This window comes from Triticum aestivum, chromosome 3A (assembly GCF_018294505.1).
Source record: "Triticum aestivum cultivar Chinese Spring chromosome 3A, IWGSC CS RefSeq v2.1, whole genome shotgun sequence".
Classification (NCBI taxonomy): Eukaryota; Viridiplantae; Streptophyta; class Magnoliopsida; order Poales; family Poaceae; genus Triticum; species Triticum aestivum.
The window spans coordinates 11577289-11596851 of record NC_057800.1 but is presented as its reverse complement, the minus strand read 5'-3'; the positions used below and the strand labels follow the sequence as shown (position 1 = coordinate 11596851).

General features: G+C 43.4%; 1 protein-coding gene, 1 long non-coding RNA gene and 1 pseudogene across 6 annotated transcripts; 1 reads left to right on the top strand and 2 right to left on the bottom strand.

Moving 5' to 3' along the window:
• Window positions 1–638: 638 nt before the first annotated feature.
• On the top strand, window positions 639–7878 carry LOC123059815 (rust resistance kinase Lr10-like). Of its 5 annotated transcripts, none has more exons than XM_044482329.1 (5): window positions 639–875; window positions 964–1465; window positions 5168–6183; window positions 6329–6504; window positions 6600–7878. In XM_044482329.1, exons 3-5 carry the CDS (start codon window positions 5447–5449, stop codon window positions 7724–7726), a joined length of 2040 nt encoding a protein of 679 aa, XP_044338264.1. In that variant the 5' UTR covers window positions 639–875; window positions 964–1465; window positions 5168–5446; the 3' UTR covers window positions 7727–7878. The 5 variants fall into 5 exon arrangements, with proteins under 5 accessions (XP_044338264.1, XP_044338267.1, XP_044338266.1 ...); XM_044482331.1 differs by lacking the exons at window positions 639–875; window positions 964–1465 and adding an exon at window positions 4539–4766 and having other exon boundaries at window positions 5168–5279; window positions 5499–6183; XM_044482332.1 differs by lacking the exons at window positions 639–875; window positions 964–1465 and adding an exon at window positions 4535–4766 and having other exon boundaries at window positions 5499–6183.
• LOC123059816 (rust resistance kinase Lr10-like) lies at window positions 1533–4526 on the bottom strand (annotated as a pseudogene).
• Window positions 7879–11034: 3156 nt separating the features above from the next.
• LOC123059817 (uncharacterized) lies at window positions 11035–13373 on the bottom strand. Its single transcript, XR_006427602.1, has 3 exons — window positions 12923–13373; window positions 11657–12651; window positions 11035–11304 (listed from the first exon to the last, which is right to left on the bottom strand). It is a non-coding gene; the product is annotated as an uncharacterized lncRNA (long non-coding RNA).
• Window positions 13374–19563: the final 6190 nt, after the last annotated feature.

Genomic DNA, 19563 nt, shown 5'->3' with positions numbered 1-19563 from the left:
TTTCTAGACACATGGAAACATAAGCTCAGTATAAACATCTTCTTTTCTCAGGAAAATGGTAACTAGAAACACAGGACTTCACAAGCAGTCGAACACATCTCTTGCAGTTAGTCGACGTTCAAATCGAGGTGTTTAAATTGCCGGCACACATACGAACTCATATGAACTTCCTTCAAAGTGTAGACGTATTCTAATAATGAAGTCTAATAGAAGCAAAATACATGCATGTCGCATTCCGATCCAATTTATTATAATTAATACCCGGTGTTGCTCACCACAGACACTGGCATAAGCTCCAATACGAGATGAACATTTGGTTACATATATGAACATTACTATTGATACACCTGGACATTTTTCAGTTTTTCGCAATTTTTTTACAGGTTTTTGTTTACAATATTTGCTTGCATTCTGTTAAATAAAATTATATTTTTTGTTAAGGAATTTCTTCAAATATGCAAAACGACACTAGGAATGTTGAATCTCTCCCCCATCCGACAGTCCTCCACTCCATTTCTCCGGCCCTCTTCGTTGTTTTCCACGGCCCATTTGACGAACTGGTTTTGCCCATCATTTTTGCAGGGGAGCCCGACCCATAAGCCCAACTCTGGCTTATCCATCCATCCAAAGGGAAGGAAGGACATATCCACAATTTCCTTTGCAACGGGGGCCCGTTTATAACCCTAGGTGGCGGACGGCGGCCGGCGGCCGGCTGACGGCGAGCTCCGGCGTCCGTTTCACGTGGGCAGCTCCGGCTCAAATTGGCCGGCGGCTAAGCGAGCTCCTCGTCTTGCCCAGTACTCGGCCTCTCCGCTAAGGCCCCCAATCCTCTGCTCTGGCGAGGGACTCCAGCAGGAGCTGTCTGCCATGGCATTGTGAGTAATCCCCTTGCTCTTCCTTTGTTTTTGGTACTTGTAACTGGTGCAGTGGCATGATTAGTTACAGAATACTCTCTTTTTCTAGAATATAAGCAGGGGATCTGGGCATCTCTGTATTGGAAAGAGCTTACACCTTACAGTATCTCTGTATTGTGATTCAGACAAGGAAATGGCTACTACACTACACAACGGAGGAATGAATTGTAGAAAATACTGAAGCGTGGATCCGCAGAATAAAGCTCCATGTGATTCCATGTTAAACTGTCCAAATGCAAAAATTTAAGCTCCATGTGGTTCCGATATGCTGCAAATAGCTACCAGTGTACTATCACACGGAGATGACTGATTATTCACAGGTCAGCTGGCAGGTGCTAATCGAGGGGGAAGATCGAAACATATTCCACGCTAGTGCTATGGACTGCTGAGATTTGAAGGAACATGGCATGATTAGTCGACCTGTAGAATGATGTTGTGATATTCTCAGCACAACGGAAGTGGCAATCAAAGGGTGTAATTGTGTTTCCTGAGGAGCCCAGTGAGGAATAATGCACTGCAGGAAATATAAATCAGCAGAGCATCACAACAAGGTAAGCAACAAACTACTGCATTTTTAACTGTTATACAGTCCAAATAAAGTTCGATCTGCTTCTCATATGTTCTTGCATATACCTAGTAGTACTATTACATGGGACGGACGATTATTCATACAATCAGGTGCTAATAGAACAGAAAGATGAAAATACACTGCACCCTAGTGCTATGCATTGCTGTACAACACACAGTATGTACCAAATCATGGCAGCATGTTCTCCGTGCTTTATGTTGCAGGATGATTTTCAGACGACACAAATGGCTTAGGGGGAATCTGTAGGTTCTGCAACCTCCCCGTTAACATGTGTATCACCTTTGCCATTGATGGCCGGTTCTTCGGGTTCCACTGGATGCACCACAGTGCCACGATGGCTAGTTGTCTCACCTTTTCTTTCTTTTCCTCTGCCATGTCCAAAGTAACTACCAAGTCCTGCCCAGTGATTACTTTCTCATAGATCCACTCCGGGAGGTAGACATCGTTCTGGCTTCCAACACTTGGGTCTGAGTTCCTCCTTCCACTCACCATTTCTAACACTAGCATGCCAAAACTGTATACATCAGACTTGTATGATACTCCTCCAAAGTTCCGGGAGTATAGCTCTGGTGCGATGTATCCCATTGTGCCTCTTGCTGCAGTCAAGGTAACGATGCTTTGGTCCCTTGCACAGAGCTTTGCAAGGCCAAAGTCTGAGATCTTCGGATTGAAGTTGTAGTCCAGCAAGATGTTGTGTGGCTTGATGTCAAAGTGGAGAATGCGCTGGTTGCACCCTTGATGCAGGTATTCCATTCCTCGGGCAATGCCTAGAGCAATATCTAGCATTTTGTTGGGTGCTAGGAGCTGTCGAGAAATATCGGAAATATGTGAGAATATGTATTTCTCCAGTGACTCGTTAGGCATGAATTCGTAAATAAGAGCCCGCCTCATTCCTTCGGAGCAAAAGCCCAAGAGGTGGACAATATTTGCATGGTGGATTAGTCCAATGGTTGCAACTTCATTGATGAATTCCTCCCCCTCTCCTGTAGAATTCTCTAGCATCTTGACTGCCACAGGAACTCCATTTTGTAGCTCGCCTTTGTATACACTTCCAAATCCACCCTGGCCCAGTTTATCCTTGAACCGTCTTGCTATTTTCTTCACTTCAAGGAAAGTGTACCTTGTGGGTTTCGATGTGCCATATGCCTTGAGAAACATTTCGACTTTCATATTTATCTCTTCATTGTACCTTGATTTCAAGGAAAAATAGATCGCGGTGGCCACCATCAATGAAAGAACTACAAATGCAGTTACAGATGCTGCTGCTGATTACAAAGAAAGGAAATTAGCAAGTTGCATTCAGATAAGAATCCATTTGTTTCTGACTCTTATTGCAATAATACACAAAAGAGTTATGGTGGCAAGCAATATGAATTTCATTTAGTGTGGAAAAAGGAATAAAAGTTGCAACATTACCTGCAACTAGGATGACATGCGTACCTGCATGTAGGTAGAAGATCGTTAGTTTTGCTATGATTTAATGTAGACCAAAAAAGAAGAACTACATCATTTACTTCTATAAAATACGTTTGGACCTTGTGCTCAAACGAAGCTTTATCTTCAGATCTAAGGGTATGTTTGGATTGCCACCAAAATCTACCGTACCAATTTTTTGGTCATGGCCAAAACATTGGTCTTTGTATGGATGATTGCCAACCTTTTGGCATGCTGCTGTTCATTTTTCTAGCCAATGTTGGCCAACTCATGGGCAAGCAAAAGCTCCATCAAATTCTTGGCTAGGCAAATTTTTGGTAGGGCAAACTTGGGCACAAACCAAACACACTCTAAAAGACTGAAGCAATCTGGGAATGGTTAATTAAGGTTTATCTCTTATAGCCAAATTTTTGGTAGGGCAAACTTGGGCACAAACCAAACACACCCTAAAAAACTAAAGCAATCTGGGAATGGTCAATTATGGTTTATCTCTTACCTTTGTTGGGTGAAAATTTTACAAATTAGTCAACCGTCATAAGTTTGGCTATATAACTTGGCACTTCCATCTCTTGATGAACTTTTCTGTGGGAACTTAGAGACTGTATGTCCTTGAAAAAGTTAACGATTTCTCTGGTTTGCACTACAGTTTTGTTTGTTAAATAATTTGACTATAGGTGAAAAGCTTGTCGGAAGATTTAAAACAGTAAACATCAGAATATAAGAGATCGGCAAACTAGTAGATGGAGAAACAGAAAATCTAGAATGGTGTCCAAAATAAATTGACTCAACATAATGATATATGGGATTCCAACTAGGGAAAGAAACAATACCTTGCTGCTGGCAGAATGCTTGATGTGTTCGTGAGCTGAATCCAGTGTCGATCTTCATATTCACACTGTTGGCAGGCATCCGTAATGTTATTGTTGTACCATTTGAATGTTGTTTCACCAATGTTGATGACTCTATTGGCTTTTTCATTGAAGGTGAACTCATCGTAATTTATGCCATGTTTATCATAGGTGAAGGGTATCGGTATGTCTTTAGAAACGGCCACACAGTCCCATGGAACATCAGACATGTATGCGGAAGCTGATGCCAAATACCAGAATTGACTAGCGTTGTTGCCCAGACAAGAGGCTGGGCCAACTATCTTGATCTATTGGTATGAAATCTTTTGAACAACGTACTAGGGTTGTAGGAAATGATGATTGAGGTTGTTCGTAGACATCATTTGCTAAGTTTCTTGAGATGAGCTTCTGAAGTGGGCATTGCATTGATGGTTCCACTAACGGGACGACGTTGATGACACGGTGCCTGTAATAGATCTCAGTCACTCTGCAAGGGCCAAGAACATGGTGATCCAGGATTGTGTCATGCCCAGAGCATGATAACTGCATACCTGGTGCACCACATGATGGTGGGTTGATCGAAAGCCGGAACGGGAACCGGATCTCAGGTCCATGTTTGCTGCAGCGGTGAGATAAACAAGTTCTTGAGAAATCTTGTTCTTCCGATGCTGCATCCACATAGGATTCATAGATTAGAAGACAGACCAGCAGCAGTGTGATAAGGAATTTAATGGAGTCCATGGAATGTATTGGAATGAAGATGGAAGAAGAGAAGGCAGGGAGTATAGAAAGTTGTCACTTCTATGCTTTAAACTCGAATATGTACCGATGCTGTGCTTGTCATGATAGCTGTGTGCCTGAGTAGGACTTCCAGCTACCGCTGAAACTTCTTCCGTGTTCTGTGGCTAGGAAAGTTCTGTGGTTTCTGGAAATGAATGAACGCTATCACTGTTTAGACTATCCTTTCCATTTACCAAACAGGTGCCCTCATTTTTCTCCAGCCTTATATTCCTACTATTCTTGGATTGAATTATACATGTATAAGTACAGAAATATGCATTATTCTACAATAATAAACTCTTGAAATCTGACATAATAAAAGTCTTGTTGACGTCTTGTGATAGCTGAGCGACCGATGAATGGTTACAGCACGTCACTGATTGTAGTCCAGTCACCGTTGAAAATAATCAATCAGAGACGTATGGAAATGCCTAATGTTATCCTTAAAAATACATCCAGTTATTAGTTTATTTTTATCTGTGAAGCATGCCTTGCTACCTGATATACTAAAATATCTTAAATGAATACTATTTTTTGTCATTTTTTGGTTACTGTTATTTGTCACTGTCATGAGGCATTGAATTCAATGTTACTGTAATTAGGACAGATTTGGACCAGAAAATAACGCTAAAGTAGTACAACTGGATTCTCCATCGTTCAGAGGTCTGGAGTCAACAACATCGCCATCACGCACATGAGCCACTAGTCTAGTCGGTATGCATTTACTCAACTTTTGCTTGGCGGCAAGTAGCTAAGTCTCCTAGTCAACAACATCACTGTCATGTAGAGCCAGCAGTTGGCATGTAATTACCCTCTCAAAATACAAAAACTTTGGCAGCCACTCCCTTATTTGTCCATTCATCCCTGTGAAACAGTCTGCCATGGCGATGCCCACTACTCTCAAGGCCTTGACCGTTTTATATGTGCTTGTAGTTCTTGCTGCAGATCAAGCCAAAGGGCAGAATCATCGGCCTGATTGTCCTTCTTTCTCATGTGGCCCACTTGGATACGTCAGATTCCCATTTCGTCAGGTAAGTGATCCACCTGGGTGTGGTTATCAATCTTACGAGCTAATTTGCAGCGATGCTAACGCTACAATTCGCATCGACAATGCGACATATTATGTGTCTGGAATCAACTACAATGATTCTACCTTCTGGATCGTCGATGCTGACTTGGTTTTACACAACACCTGCCCTCTACCACGGTGGGTTCGTCCTCATCATCCTTCATACTTACGCAAAGACATGGAAATCGAATTGGCCCCACATGCAGATAGTCTGGCTTGTTTCGTTAAATGTTCTCAGAAACTAAAGAACAGTGATATGTACAACAGTGGTATGTACAACAGTGGTATGTACAAGCCTATCGCTTGCCTGAACACCAATGAGTCTTTTGTTTACATGGTAACTTGCCAAGGCACTCCTTTTATGAATTACCTTGAGCCTTCTTGTCGGTACTTGGCTATGGCTCCTTTGCGTAGTTGGGTGCTAGAGGATGCAAGTTATGCAGAAATTGTGAAGTCCATGAAGAGCGGATTTGCTGTTCGATTTCCCTTCAGATATTATGGAGGAATGAAAGAGTGGAGCATTAAGACATGCCTATTGCGTGAGATTAGGTGAGTTACAGGTCTTTGCGTATGCACACTTTTTTTTATTGAAAGGTTGTGGTTTTATTTGTTGCCTGTGTATACTTGGCTATCTTGTGCCAAAACTGCTAGGGCTCTCTTTAATTATATTTTTTGTGCCATCTTGGTATTGCAGCAAGTTTCGTGGCCCAGCAGTGTCTGGAACGAGCATCAATGATTGGATTGCGATAATTCTTCTGATGGGGGCTGATTTTGCAGACTGCGTATTTTATGGGATTGGACTTCCTTATTATGCTGGGATAGAGCGGAAGGTCATACTAATTACTATGCAGAAGCTGACATTGACTGCCGGTACTTCAGAATTTTGCGTTATAATTTAATTTCTTCATCATCACAGCTCTTTATTTAATGTAGCCACTAAACCCTATGCAACCTTGCTTATGTAGATCTATGCAGGTTCGTGTTGGCACCCCTGGCTGTGTTGATCTTTCTTGTCTACAAGTACTGGAAAACACGGATCAGAATTGATGCAGTCGAGAAGTTCCTCCAAATGCAACAAATGCTTGGCCCAACAAGGTATGCCTACACCGACATCACTGCAGTCACAAGCCATTTCATACATAAGCTGGGTCACGGAGGCTACGGCTCCGTGTTTAAGGGTGTGCTATTGCCAGGCAATGTTCATGTCGCGGTCAAAATGCTAGACGGTAACTCCAACTGTAATGGAGAAGATTTTATCAGCGAAGTTTCAACCATTGGCAGGATCCACCATGTTAATGTGGTGCGTTTAGTGGGGTTCTGCCTGGAGGAAATGAGACAAGCGCTCGTCTACGAATACATGCCTCGAGGTTCTCTGGACAAGTACATCTTCTCAGCTGAGAGGAGTTTTTCCTGGGATAGGCTCGCCGAGATTGCTTTGGGCATCGCCAGGGGTATCGACTACCTACATCAAGGGTGCGAGATGCAGATTCTACACTTTGATATCAAGCCACACAACATCCTTCTTGACAGCAATTTTGTCCCAAAAGTTGCTGATTTCGGTCTCGCCAAACTATACCCAAGGGACAACAGTTTTGTGCCATCTAGAGCTCTACGGGGAACTATTGGGTACATAGCTCCTGAGATGATATCACGGAGCTTTGGTGTCATATCGAGCAAGTCTGATGTTTACAGCTTCGGAATGCTGCTGCTGGAGATGGCTGGAGGAAGAAGGAATGCCGATCCAAATGCACCAAACTCAAGCCAAGCATACTACCCCTCATGGGTGTATGACAGACTAACTGAACAAGAAGTGTGTGAGATATCTCCCGTTGCTGGCATGCACGAGTTGGAGAGGAAGCTGTGCATCGTTGGACTATGGTGCATCCAGATGAAGTCTCATGAAAGGCCGACAATGAGCGAGGTCATAGAGATGCTGGAAGGTGGCTTCGATGGCCTGCAGATGCCTTCCAGGCCATTCTTCGGCGACGATAAGCAAACCACTGTTCCGGATTCTTACCCTTTGTTATCCGAGCTGACGGAGATCTCGGAGGAGGATGAGATCTCGGATTCTTATGTTTCCCGGGTCATGTGAACTTTCATGTGGAAACATGTAACAAAATCTAGCAGTTGTAAGAAGAGGATGTAGAACTCCAACTGCTTAATTGGTTGATGTAATCATCATTTTGGAAGACATGTATTATTCGAATATATATGAAATAATAGCTTGTGAAAGCTGAAGTGTTATTTGCGCTTTTGTATGAACTAGAGCTGCTGCTGGTGTTCAAGTTTGTTGCTGCCCGTCTTTTGTAAGTCAAAGCTTTTGTACGAACTAATTTTGCATTCTTTGTAAGCTAGCCCAGCCTGTCCTGTATGAACCCTTGTGACTGATTAAAAGCTTGGGCACCTGTCCTGTATTCTCAATGTGTGGACTTTGGAGAGTTGAAGACGATGATGATAGCTGTGAGCCTGGTTATGGATGGATTCGTCATATCGACTGCGAATGCAACCTCATGCCGTGCTCACACTTTTTATATTTCTGCTAAGACCAGGTTCTTGCAACCACGAATGTGATTGTAGACTTGTATCATCAAGCAAATTGCAGCCAAAATAATGAGTTCTTTGGACCACTACAAATCAGTGGGCAGCAGTAGCAACCTCAGCCTCAGGGTAAGAAATTGAGCTGTGGAATTTCAGTCAGAGAGTGGTGGTGCACTGATAGCTCTTTACCTTATCTCCGGAATTTCACTCAGTCAGTGTAGACCTGCAGTCCACTGTCGCATATATTATATATACATGGACCAAAGTAGTGGACAGTCTCATGCAGCAATATAAAAAACATGCATTCGGATTTAATCCGCGGTAATTTCAGCAATATAAAAAACATCCAAATGACCTCAAAGTTCAGCAGAAACTACTCTACAAGCCAATAATGCAACCTCCTGCCGTGCATATCGCTGCAATTACGAGTGCGATTGTAGACTCGCTCCCATCCAGTCTCGCATCTTCAGTAGTAAACAACCGTTGCGAGAATGATGAGTCCTCTGGCTCATATGAACCACTACAAATAACGTGACAGCAACAACAACCTAACTCCCAGTCACGGGGCACCTCACTCTCAGGCCAAGGAAAGTCCCACCTCTCTCATCCAAATTTCTACAGCAATAATTTCAGACATGTAAACGTCGAAACGACTTGTAGACCAAGAACAAATTGCGACGGCATTTCGATTTAATCTGCAATAATTTCAGCCATATAAAAAACATTCAAATGACTTGGAAGTCCAGCAAAGAAACTATACAACCTAAGAGAGCGACCTCCTGCCGCATGTGTTCTTGCGATTAGGAGTATGACTGTAGACTTGCTGCCATGTCTGTCCTGCATCTTCAGCAGAGAATCATGGATGTGATTGTACACTTGCTGCGGAAATTCCAGGCCCGGTATCATTAACATCAAGTAAATTGCTGCAGAAATGACGAGTCCTTCCATTACAAATTCAGTGGACATCAGTAACAGCGTCGGTTTCGGGCGTCAGTCTCAAGTCCAGTCATATAAGCGTTGCAGCGACTTCGAATTCCATCCGAGATGCAATGCAAGCATAGTCCAGCTGAGCATGAACCACCACAAACACTCGGGCTCGTATGAACCACTACAAACTTTCAGTCGTGTAAACACCAACAGTGAAACCGTGCTTGCGGGGGCATCGCACAAGGGCACTTCCTTGGAGATGAAAACAACGTTTACAGCCAAACCAGCACTTCCTGCGTTACAAAAATATATATCTAGAGCAACTTCCTAGAATGCAGCAGTTCAGACCAAATATCCTACAGTGCAGCAGTTATTTTCATCAGCGCTGCACTCCTCTCATTAATTTTCTGCTATTAGTCTCAAGGCAAAAGAGAGAGAGAGAGAGAGAGAGAGAGAGAGAGAGAGAGAGAGAGAGAGAGAGAGAGCAGGGATGGATCATGATCACATTAGATCGACGGGGCTCACATGCTTTCCAAACAACAGCTGAGAAGCACTCAAACACACACACGTTTTGGTGGTACATGAGGCTGAAATTGTCATGGCTAAAGAGAACAGCTGTCACGCACAAGCATGTGCATAAAGCAACAGACGACGAAATCCGACTTGAAATAATACAAGGGCATTCAAAAGCATCTTGCTACATTAGAAACTTAGCACACTAAAGCGCACACTTGTTAAATTTTTTCAGATGGCATAACACTGCCGACCACGTTGATGCCCGACAAACTCATTGATAATAAAAAAACTGCAGCAGCCCTTTCTTCATCCCGGAGAACACAAAAGAATTAATCTCCACATAAACCTGTAGTACAAATAAAGATAAACTTTAACAGAAGCACCTATGTAACATACTATATGAACAAGATGCATGTACAAACTCATGATCATTATTAGTATGTGTGAATCCCAATAGCCGAATGGTTAGTAGTTTCAGGGTGCATGCTTAGATTGGCTGCCAGATATTTTCTAAAGAGAGAATCAAACAGTTCAAATTTCACAAACTATGTTCACAACACTGGTGTAGTGTCTCCTACTCATGGAAGACAAGGCGATGTAAACTCCCTGGCTGGCTCTGTGCAGCGTGAAGAAGCGATGGGCTGTTGGTTTGCTAGGGCCTGGGACGCCGGAGGCAATGGGGTCCAGGACCATGCTCAAGCTGTTGTTCTGAAGAAAAGCTTGGCAGCTGCTATTTAACAAGCGTAGCTGTTATCTCAGCAGCTTAACATCGATTCAGTTTTGCTGAGCCTTTTTTGTGCCGTGTTAAACTGAATTTGTTCTGCTGAGTTGTTCTGCCTGCTAAGGCAGTTGCGGGCGCTTAAAAGAATGTTGTTACTGACGTTTCATTTTAATTAATGGAACGGTGTATGAGCCTTTTGATCTATGAAAAACTTGTGTACAAACTCATGATCAACTCAGCAACATAAAGAAGACCTATATTATACCCGCTAAGAAAAAGATGTATATCATCATATTACTGGCTATATCTCCTAGGAATATCTGTTAGAGTACGTAATGGGCCTATGGGCCTGGGCTGGCGGTATAGCCCGTTAGTGTTAGGGTTAATTAGAGATAAGGGTCGCTTGCTTAGGGGTCAAATAAACCTCTCTATATAAGGGAAGGAGATGTTTCAATCATGGATTTGAATTTCAGTGGGCAAAAAATTTCAGCCCCTGCCGAAATCACTGAATTTCACTGAAATTCAGTGATTTCGGTTTTCAATTCGGCCAAATGACCGAAATTATGATTTGAATTTCGCCTGAAAACCTACCGAAAATTGCCTGAAAACTGGCTGAAAAATGTGTGAAATTTCAATGAAATTTTACTGAAATTTCAATGCAGGAAAACAGAATATTCAGGGAAACAAAAGATACTAGATAAACATCAAATAGCATATGAATTCTACAAAATATAAATCATCATCTCGACAACAAACAATACTTCATGGAGTCAATAAAATTAGAAGTTCATGATAGTCCAGGCTAACACCACTTCAGCAGTCCATAACAGTTCATACAAATGTCACAAAAGATGATGACAATATCACGAGATAAACAACAAGCCAAAGTCACTTGTCTTGTCGCCTTTCTTGATTCTTGACACCCTCGGCAAGTCACCCGTGATTAACATTGCAGCATGTCATCTACACTGCAATAAAATGCACAAGTCCAAGGGTGCATAAGAAGATTTTCCAGAACATGCTAATTAAACATTTATTTGATAAGTAGTGACAACTGTTGTGGTTACATCAGATTTCAGTACGTTAGTTTGCTGAAAAACAAGGCCACCTTTAAATAATTATGTACATGTGAAATTAGTAATATAGAACAGTGGCAGAGGCACATATCCACATATTTGGCATGTTCAACAAATCATCTACAGTTCTACACTACCATATGCCATTACTAAAATAGAAGTAAAGCTAGAATCAGGTTTAAATCAATCAAATTGCAATATGAAGCATTGTAATTTAGCAAATAAGTTAAGAAGAAGAACTGACCATTGCTAATAGTAGATACTATCTTTGTCCTTCTTCTTCCCAGATGGTCGTTTTGACTTCCGAGTCTCACTCGCTTCTTCGGCCACCCTTACCAGCTCAGCCTCTTGTCCTGGTTCAACCGCTTGAGTGCTTCTTTCATGTGAAGGCACCCCACCTATTTCCTCCTCCTCTTCATCATCAAAATCTTCTTCATCACCACTTTCTTTGTCTTCTTCCTGATCATCTTCACTTTCCGAAGCTTCCCCCTCTTCATCTAGAACAACCAACTTACCTTTCTTCACCCTATTCCTCCTCACAAGACTTGAAACTTCAACGCTGCTCGAAATAGAGGACAATTGATTTTCCGTCCAGGAATATCATTAGCATGGAACCATTTGGCCCAAGCTTGACCAAGTTTTGCTGCATTTAGCTTTTGATTTGAGAAGTCAATCCTTGGCTGGCGTCCACTAGCAGGAGTCCTGTTACCACCATCTGCAGGACTAAGAGAGCTCTTACGCTGAAGATATTGGGTTATCTTTCCATTGGCAGGAGTCGTAGGACTAGACTCGACATTGGCGCTGCCACTCCCAGACCCGACCTCAAATCTACTACCCATGCTACCCATACTATCAACTGCATTTCGAAGCTTAATACCCCTTAGTGCTTTCTCCCTTTCCAACCTTACACGGTCCTCTTCATCACTAGCAGGATCAAGATCAATTACTGGACTTCCACCCATTTCCTCTAGAAGCTCAAGTTCCAATCTGAGTTTGCGGGCTTGTACCTTTGACTTTTTCTGTTTGTAAACCAGCCGATTCTTCCTCATTGCAGCTTGTACCTCGGAGGGCACATTATAGCATTCAACCATGATCCTCCCAGCCCACCAAGATGTTCCTTTAGGCGGGTTGAGCCTCCACCCTGCCTCTTCAGACCACAATAGTGGCATGAAAATCCTTGCCTTCCATAATGTGCAGCATGACTCCAGGGATTAGTAATATTTCCAGTGAAAATATACCCTGCATTTCATCACATCAGTCAACTGAGCCATTGCACGAATTTCACATTGTACAAAGGACAGCAAGTTCAGTTATCACAAAGAATATGCATCACCGACATAGAGCACGTACTAGCATACAACCATGCCATGCATACAACACCGCAAAGGCTTGGAATGTGGTCAGATTAACAATCGACCATAGAAAAACAACAAAAAACACTAGCCAGATCAGTGGGACAGGTAACATAAATACACAAAAGTGCCAAAGAATCACAACGAATGTTAATTACCTGGTCCAGGTGTAGGTGCGGACTGTGACGCTTCATGCCCGGCGGTCATGCCAGAGCCACCGGCGACGTCCCTGCCATTGCCATTGCTGCTGCCCCCAACCTCACGGTGCGCTTCCATGCTTCGTGTGCAGCTGCGGGTTCAGCTAGGCCTACAACGACGAGCAGATGAGCAGCGCCGTGGCGGTGGCCGGTGCGCTTCGTGATGTGGCGTCCTCGCGGCGACACAGATTCGACGCGTACGACGGGGAAGAGTGGGTGGCGGGCTGGGTGGGTGAGCGACGCGGAGACGCAGGGAGGAAGGCGCAAGGGGGAGGGGACGCGCGAGAGCGGAGCTTGCTTGGCTTTGACGGAGGAGGAGCTCGAGCCTCCGGCGACGGCGCCGCCGGCGGAAAAGGGGATTTTTTCCTGGATCTGGCGATTTAGGGTTGGAAGTGAGGGCACGGGAGAGGAATATACCCATTCGCGGGCCTCTCGGGGGCATGTTTGGGCCTTTGGCGCGGTTTTTTCCCGCGCAAGGAGGCACTGGCGGGAATTGATTTTGGGGGCCGAAAGTGTTGAATTTTTTTGACCGAAACGCTATATTTCAGTACTTGCTGAAATTAGTGAAATTTCGGAAATTTCACTGAAATTTCACTGAATTTTAAAACCATGGTTTCAATCTAATCAAGCAAGAATTAACAAGGAAATCACTTCCCTCTTGCCCGGCCGTGGGCAAAAAGGCCCCCCGGCCGGCCCTCTCGCGTCCTCCTTCTAGCAGCATCATAACAATTTTTCGTAGAGAGAATCAAACAGTTCAAATTTCACAAACTATGCTCACAACACTGGTGTAGTGTCTCCTACTCATGGAAGACAAGGCAATGGAAACTCCGTGGCTGGCTATGTGCAGAGTGAAGAAGCAATGGACTGTCGGTCTGCTAGGACCTGGGCGCTGGAGGCAATGGGGTCCAGGACCATGCTCAAGCTGTTGTTCCGAAGAAAAGCTTGGCAGCTTCTATTTAAGAAGTGCAGCTGTCATCTCAGGAGTGTAATATCCGTTCAGTTTTGCTGAGCCTTTTTGTGTTGTGCTAAACTGAATTTGGTCTGCTGAGTTGTTCTGCCTACTAAGGCAGTTGCGGGTGCTTAAAAGAATGATGTTATTGGCGTTTCATTTTAATAAATGGAATGGCGCGTGATTCTTTTGATCTATGGAAAAAACGTGTGAACGAAGTCGTGGTCAACTCAGCAACATAAAAGAAGACCTATTTCATATCTGCTAAAAAATGGCTGGAGCATGATAATGTTCAAAAGTATATTCAAAGGATCTTTTTACCTGGTAAACCATTTCAGCATATCGAACCAGAAAGTTATCCTATGTATGGTGCAACATTTCAGCTCCATCGCATCCACCAACAATACTTGTGCCTACAAACATAAGACAGATGGATGAGAGAAGGCAACAGTGAGTATGTTACATAGATGAATTGATAAATATAAGAAAAACAACTCACTTTTATATTTACGTTATATAGCTGCTACTCATACTGGCAACAGATAAAAATCAGTATACATAGCTACCTCATCATGAGAAATTTAGCTAATAAGAAAGCAATACATGGTCTATAATTTATCTCATGTATACTCATCCCCCTCATGTCAAGAATACAAAATGAAAACACGCCAAAACTCATAAACATTATCAACAAAAGTGATATAAACGCAGGTGGTACAAATGTATTATTCACTTGCATGACAGTATTGAGCAAGTGACAAGCGGAAAACTACTATTCCGGAAGGGACGCTTTCAATGAAAGTTGTTTTATGGAGTTAAGAAAAATAGAAAGATCGAAAGTACTAGATAAAAGAATATAGCTAGCTAAGGTTCCAAACATGCCGAATGAGTTAACCATTTGACATTTGAAGTCACATTGTTGCTCATTTCATTTGATATTTGATTTGTTATCTCCCAAGGGCGAAGACAAATATATTGAATGACAACACAATGTGCAGCTATATGAAATGAAAGAGTATTGTTATAAGTTCGTCTACATAGCAAAGGTATTCGATCATCCCTTTAAGAACATAACAAGACTAGGTTACTACTACGATGTGAGGACTAATGAAGAACAGTCACCTGGCATACAGAAACTCTTGAAAGAATGATGAGCACTAACACGACGGGTTTCACAAAGTCTCTTCGATTGCATCGACTTAAGTTGAACCATATAGACATTATGGCCCACATATAGAAATATTTCATCAGTATCCTCAGCATATCTCAGTCTAAATAACAACCCTGGCCTCTCTCCTTCAACCCCGGGGGGGATCCCATCAATGTTATGCATGTCAATGGTCTTCCACAACTCCCATTTGGTAACACCCTGACAATTAACCTTCCTTTGCCACATTTGAATGTTATGGTAATAGTGAGACAATATGGCGATACCAACAGCGCCATCCATGATCTGGATGACCTCACGCATGTCAAAAAAGTGACGTGACTCATTTATAGTGGGAGGGGCACTGATCAAAGCTAGGATGTGCCCATCCAAATCCAATTCAATCATGTAATCTCTACACAACCAGTAAAGTGCATTACCAACTAGTGACCCATGAGTACCGCCACCAGGAAGCTCACATGGAGTCGGAGTTGAGATGACGTCGCCCCATATGCCAGCCTTCGAAGAGTAAACAGATGCTAAGATGAGCTGTGGACCACTATAGTAGGTGCTCGTGGATAGCAAGATCACCTTGAATGGGCTCAAGTGGCAGTTTCCGTGCACATGGTCGTGATCAGTAGCAGCACAAAGCACCACCCCATTGACATAGCGTTTATTGAACTCCGGCGGAATGAACACACGGCACTCCTCGCCGGTCATGGGGGCAATGACAATAAGATCCTGCTGCGGCGGGCGCATGATGAGAAGGCGACCGTGGCGGCACCCAAGCAGTCGGAACCTCGAGAGGTTGCTGCTGTCAATGCCATGGAGTCGCAGGTCGAAGCGCTGTGGAGGGATATGATCGGGATGGTCCAGGATTGGTCTGAACACGATACCATCCACGCTATCCTCGAAGAAACCGAGCAGGGGTGGCTTTTGGTGGTATGCACGGAACTGGTGGTGGAACCTTGGGTCCGTTGTGGTGCGTCGCCACCGCTTGCATACGGCGGAGGCGCGGGGCAGGGAGGAGGGCTGTGGCGGGAGACGGAGCAGGATCTCTCTCAGGAGATCATCGTCTTCAAGCGGCGAGCCCAGCGCCGCTGGTGAGCTGTAGCGGCGGCGATGACTGCTGCGGATCACTCCAGATGCCTCCTCACTCGCGTGGACCTTGGGACGGAGGCGCGTGCTGTGCCGGTGAGCCACTCTGTGAACCTGGGGATGGAGGCGAGGGCTGCGGCGGCGGGTGACTCCGTTGCCCTCAACACTCGCGTGGATTGTGGGATGGAGGCGCGCGCTGCGCCGGAGATTCACTCCGGCTCCCTCCTCATTCGCCTGAACCTGGGGATGGAGGCGTGGGCTGCGCCGGCGGGCCGCTCCGGCGGCATCCAGGGCAGGGTTCATCCGCGGCCGCCAAGAAGACCTAGCCAGGATGGACGTAATGGTAGCAGGTTAGCAGCGGGTTGAGTTCGCTCCTAATTAATTGTTCGTAGAAAGCATTTGTTGGGCTTGGGTCCTGATTGCACAAAGTAAACAAGTGTTGGGCCCCCGTTCGTTTGCTCGTTCTCATGAACCCATGATCCTTATCTGACAAAAAAAAAAGAACTCAGGATCCAACATAGGATTGGATTATATTCTCAAAAAAAAAACATACGAATTTACATCCAACATCCTTACAACAAGACTTTGATGACCTCATCATACATCTCAGTCTAATTTATTTGCAGTCGTCAATCTGCAAAGACCGACCACATCAATCTGAACTGCTTCTGGCTCTTTTGTTCTTGCTACTGTAATTGATAACTTAAATTGCTATTTTTTCAATCAATTTCGGGCTACATTCTGTTGGTACTTCATCTGGTATGTGATATTTTGCTTCGGCTCGTGCTGCTCTGTGTCTATTGTTATTGCTCAGACTTTTGTGTTGGCAACTCCAATTTCCCTTGTAATTAAATTCCTCTTGTTGCGACTTAATAAATGAATAAATGAATAAGGGATGTGCCATTATCTGGCCTAGAAATATGTCTGAAAGTAATATCATCCGACTGTTTATTTAGATTTGGTACAAGCATTGTCTTTCAGGAAGATTCAGAACCAATATGTCTATGTGTGTCTCTGATGTAGTTCATCCTATTAAGCATACAAGCGGTGAATTTTGGGTAACAAAACCAGGACCAGGACCAGGATGGATAAATCTGGTTGACACGAGGGACGGATTCTTCAGACAAATCATGTGAAGCATCTCGGGTTGATGAAACAAAACAAAGTTATTAGATGAGCATAGCCGAGCACAAATTCTGATGTTGGGGACTTAATCATCATCGGAAGACCGTTAAGCTATATAACCGGTCACGATACAACTAATTAATGCCTTGAACCAAAATGTACAAATGTTTTTTAAGGGTGTATGATAAAGATACACCTATGTATGAACAAGACGTGTACAAACCCATGGTCAGCTCAATAACATAGCATATGCATAAAGAAGAGTTATATCATACACCCTCAAAAAACCAAGAGCTATATCATATTTCTTGCTATATACAATGACAACAAAATAAACCCTTCAACCTTTTACATTTCTTTGAACTTGTAGAATGTGAAACGTCCAAAACAATGGAGAACTATGGACATACAACATGTCGAAGGTCTGCAGAATTCACTTATGATACAACATAAAGTCATTTTTTACTTGGCATCACATTCATTTTAACTGTTTGTCCATGTTATTAGCATGTGCAGTGCAATCCCCATAGCCGAATGGGCACTAGATTGAGAGTGCATACTACCCATATATACTGGCAGCCATGAATATTATCCAAAGTCAAGATCAAACAGTATCAATCTCACATACTATCTTTACAAGATCTTACCACTTGAACTATTTCCGCACATTAGCATCAAACCACACAGTCATCCTAATATTTCAACTCCATTGGTTCCACTGGCAATGGTTGTGTCTAGAAGCATAAGAACTCCAACAATTAACAACAATCCCACAATAAAGACAAATGGATATGAGAAGGCAACATGAAACAGTTCAAAAAATGAGCTGACAAATACATGTTGAGCAAGATAATTCACTTATATGACTTATTTCTATAGATAAGAGAAGACGAATGGATAAGTTAGTCTCCATACTAGCAATAGGTAAAACAAAACCACGTTTGTTGTAGCATGCCAGGCATATTCATAGAAGGAATATACTTAGCTAACTCATAATGGAGAATTTAGTTTGAAAGACAAATGAACCTATACATTTCCTCATGCGAATTCAATCCTCATCATGTCAACCAGCCAATACTATGCCAAAACAACAAACACGAGAAACAAATATGATATTGGGTATTCTTTTTTAAATAAATAGATTTCAAGGCAAGAAAGGGAATTTATTTTTGCGTATAAAAATTGAGAAAAAACATGTTTACAAGGAAATTGCTTGGTAAGTTCAAGCTATAAGCGAACATTTAATAATTACAAGAACTGTACGCGAGAAATCATGTACAGAACATAAAATAGGCTGTGTTCATTCTAAGATATATATAAAGACCAAGGATGATCAATCACCTAGTACACAGAGACTCGCTAAAGTATAGCAGTAATATGTAGAGCTGATTCCATTAAGTTTCCTGGCTTGCATTGACTTTGGCTGAACCATATACACACCATCGTGACTCTCTAAAAAGATTACATCAGTATCCTCATCATAACCCACCACTTTGAGCGGTTCAATCCTTCTCATAGTCCAAGAAGGGATCTTAAGAAGTTCACCCAATGAAACAGTCTTCTGCAACAACCATGTGGTAACACCCCGACAATCGACCTTCCTCCGCCACATTTGAAGGTTAAGCTGGCGAGACAAAGCGACAAGACCAACGGCGCCATCCTCTGCGTCAATGATATGAAAGTTGTCGAAATCATGCATATTCATACCTGGAGGCCCCTTGATAACATTAAGGTTCTGCGTGCCCAAATCAAACTCAACTATGTCATCTCCTTTTTTCTTAGCTGGCCAGTAAAGGACATTATCTACAAGGGTGCTACAACAAGGACCAAATGTTGTATCATCTGAAGCTACTGTTGAGATGACATTGCCCCATGTGGCAGTCTCCGAGGAGTAAACGCATGCATAGGGGTGCTTATTCTCTCTGTAGGACACCAAGACCACCTTGAAGGGGCATAAGTGGCAGCTGCCGTGCACATGGCCCTGGTCGCTAGCAGCACAAAGCACTGTCGCGTTAAAGAAGCGTCCGTTGTACTGGGGCGGAATGGGCACGCGGTGATGTTTGTTTGTGATAGGATCACAAACGACGACCTCTTCATGCTGCAAGTTTAAGACCAGGACGCGGCCATGGCGGGAATCAATCAGGATGCGGTCGCTGTAGTGTCCAAGGGAGAAGCGCCCAGGGGTGATGTGGTCGGGAGCAGGGGCCAGGACGGGCGTGAACGTGATCGGTGTGCTGCCGTAATGGAAGAAGCCAAGGAGGGGTGGCTTGCGGTGGTGCGCGT

What these genes read in the sequence shown, in the direction of transcription:
- LOC123059815 (XM_044482329.1), top strand. Translation starts at nt 5,447, where the DNA reads ATGGCGATGCCCACTACTCTCAAGGCCTTGACCGTTTTATATGTGCTT. An exon ending in TGCCTATTGCGTGAGATTAG is followed by an intron (nt 6,184 to 6,328) that starts GTGAGTTACAGG and finishes TTGGTATTGCAG; the next exon opens with CAAGTTTCGTGGCCCAGCAG. An exon ending in GAAGCTGACATTGACTGCCG is followed by an intron (nt 6,505 to 6,599) that starts GTACTTCAGAAT and finishes TTGCTTATGTAG; the next exon opens with ATCTATGCAGGTTCGTGTTG.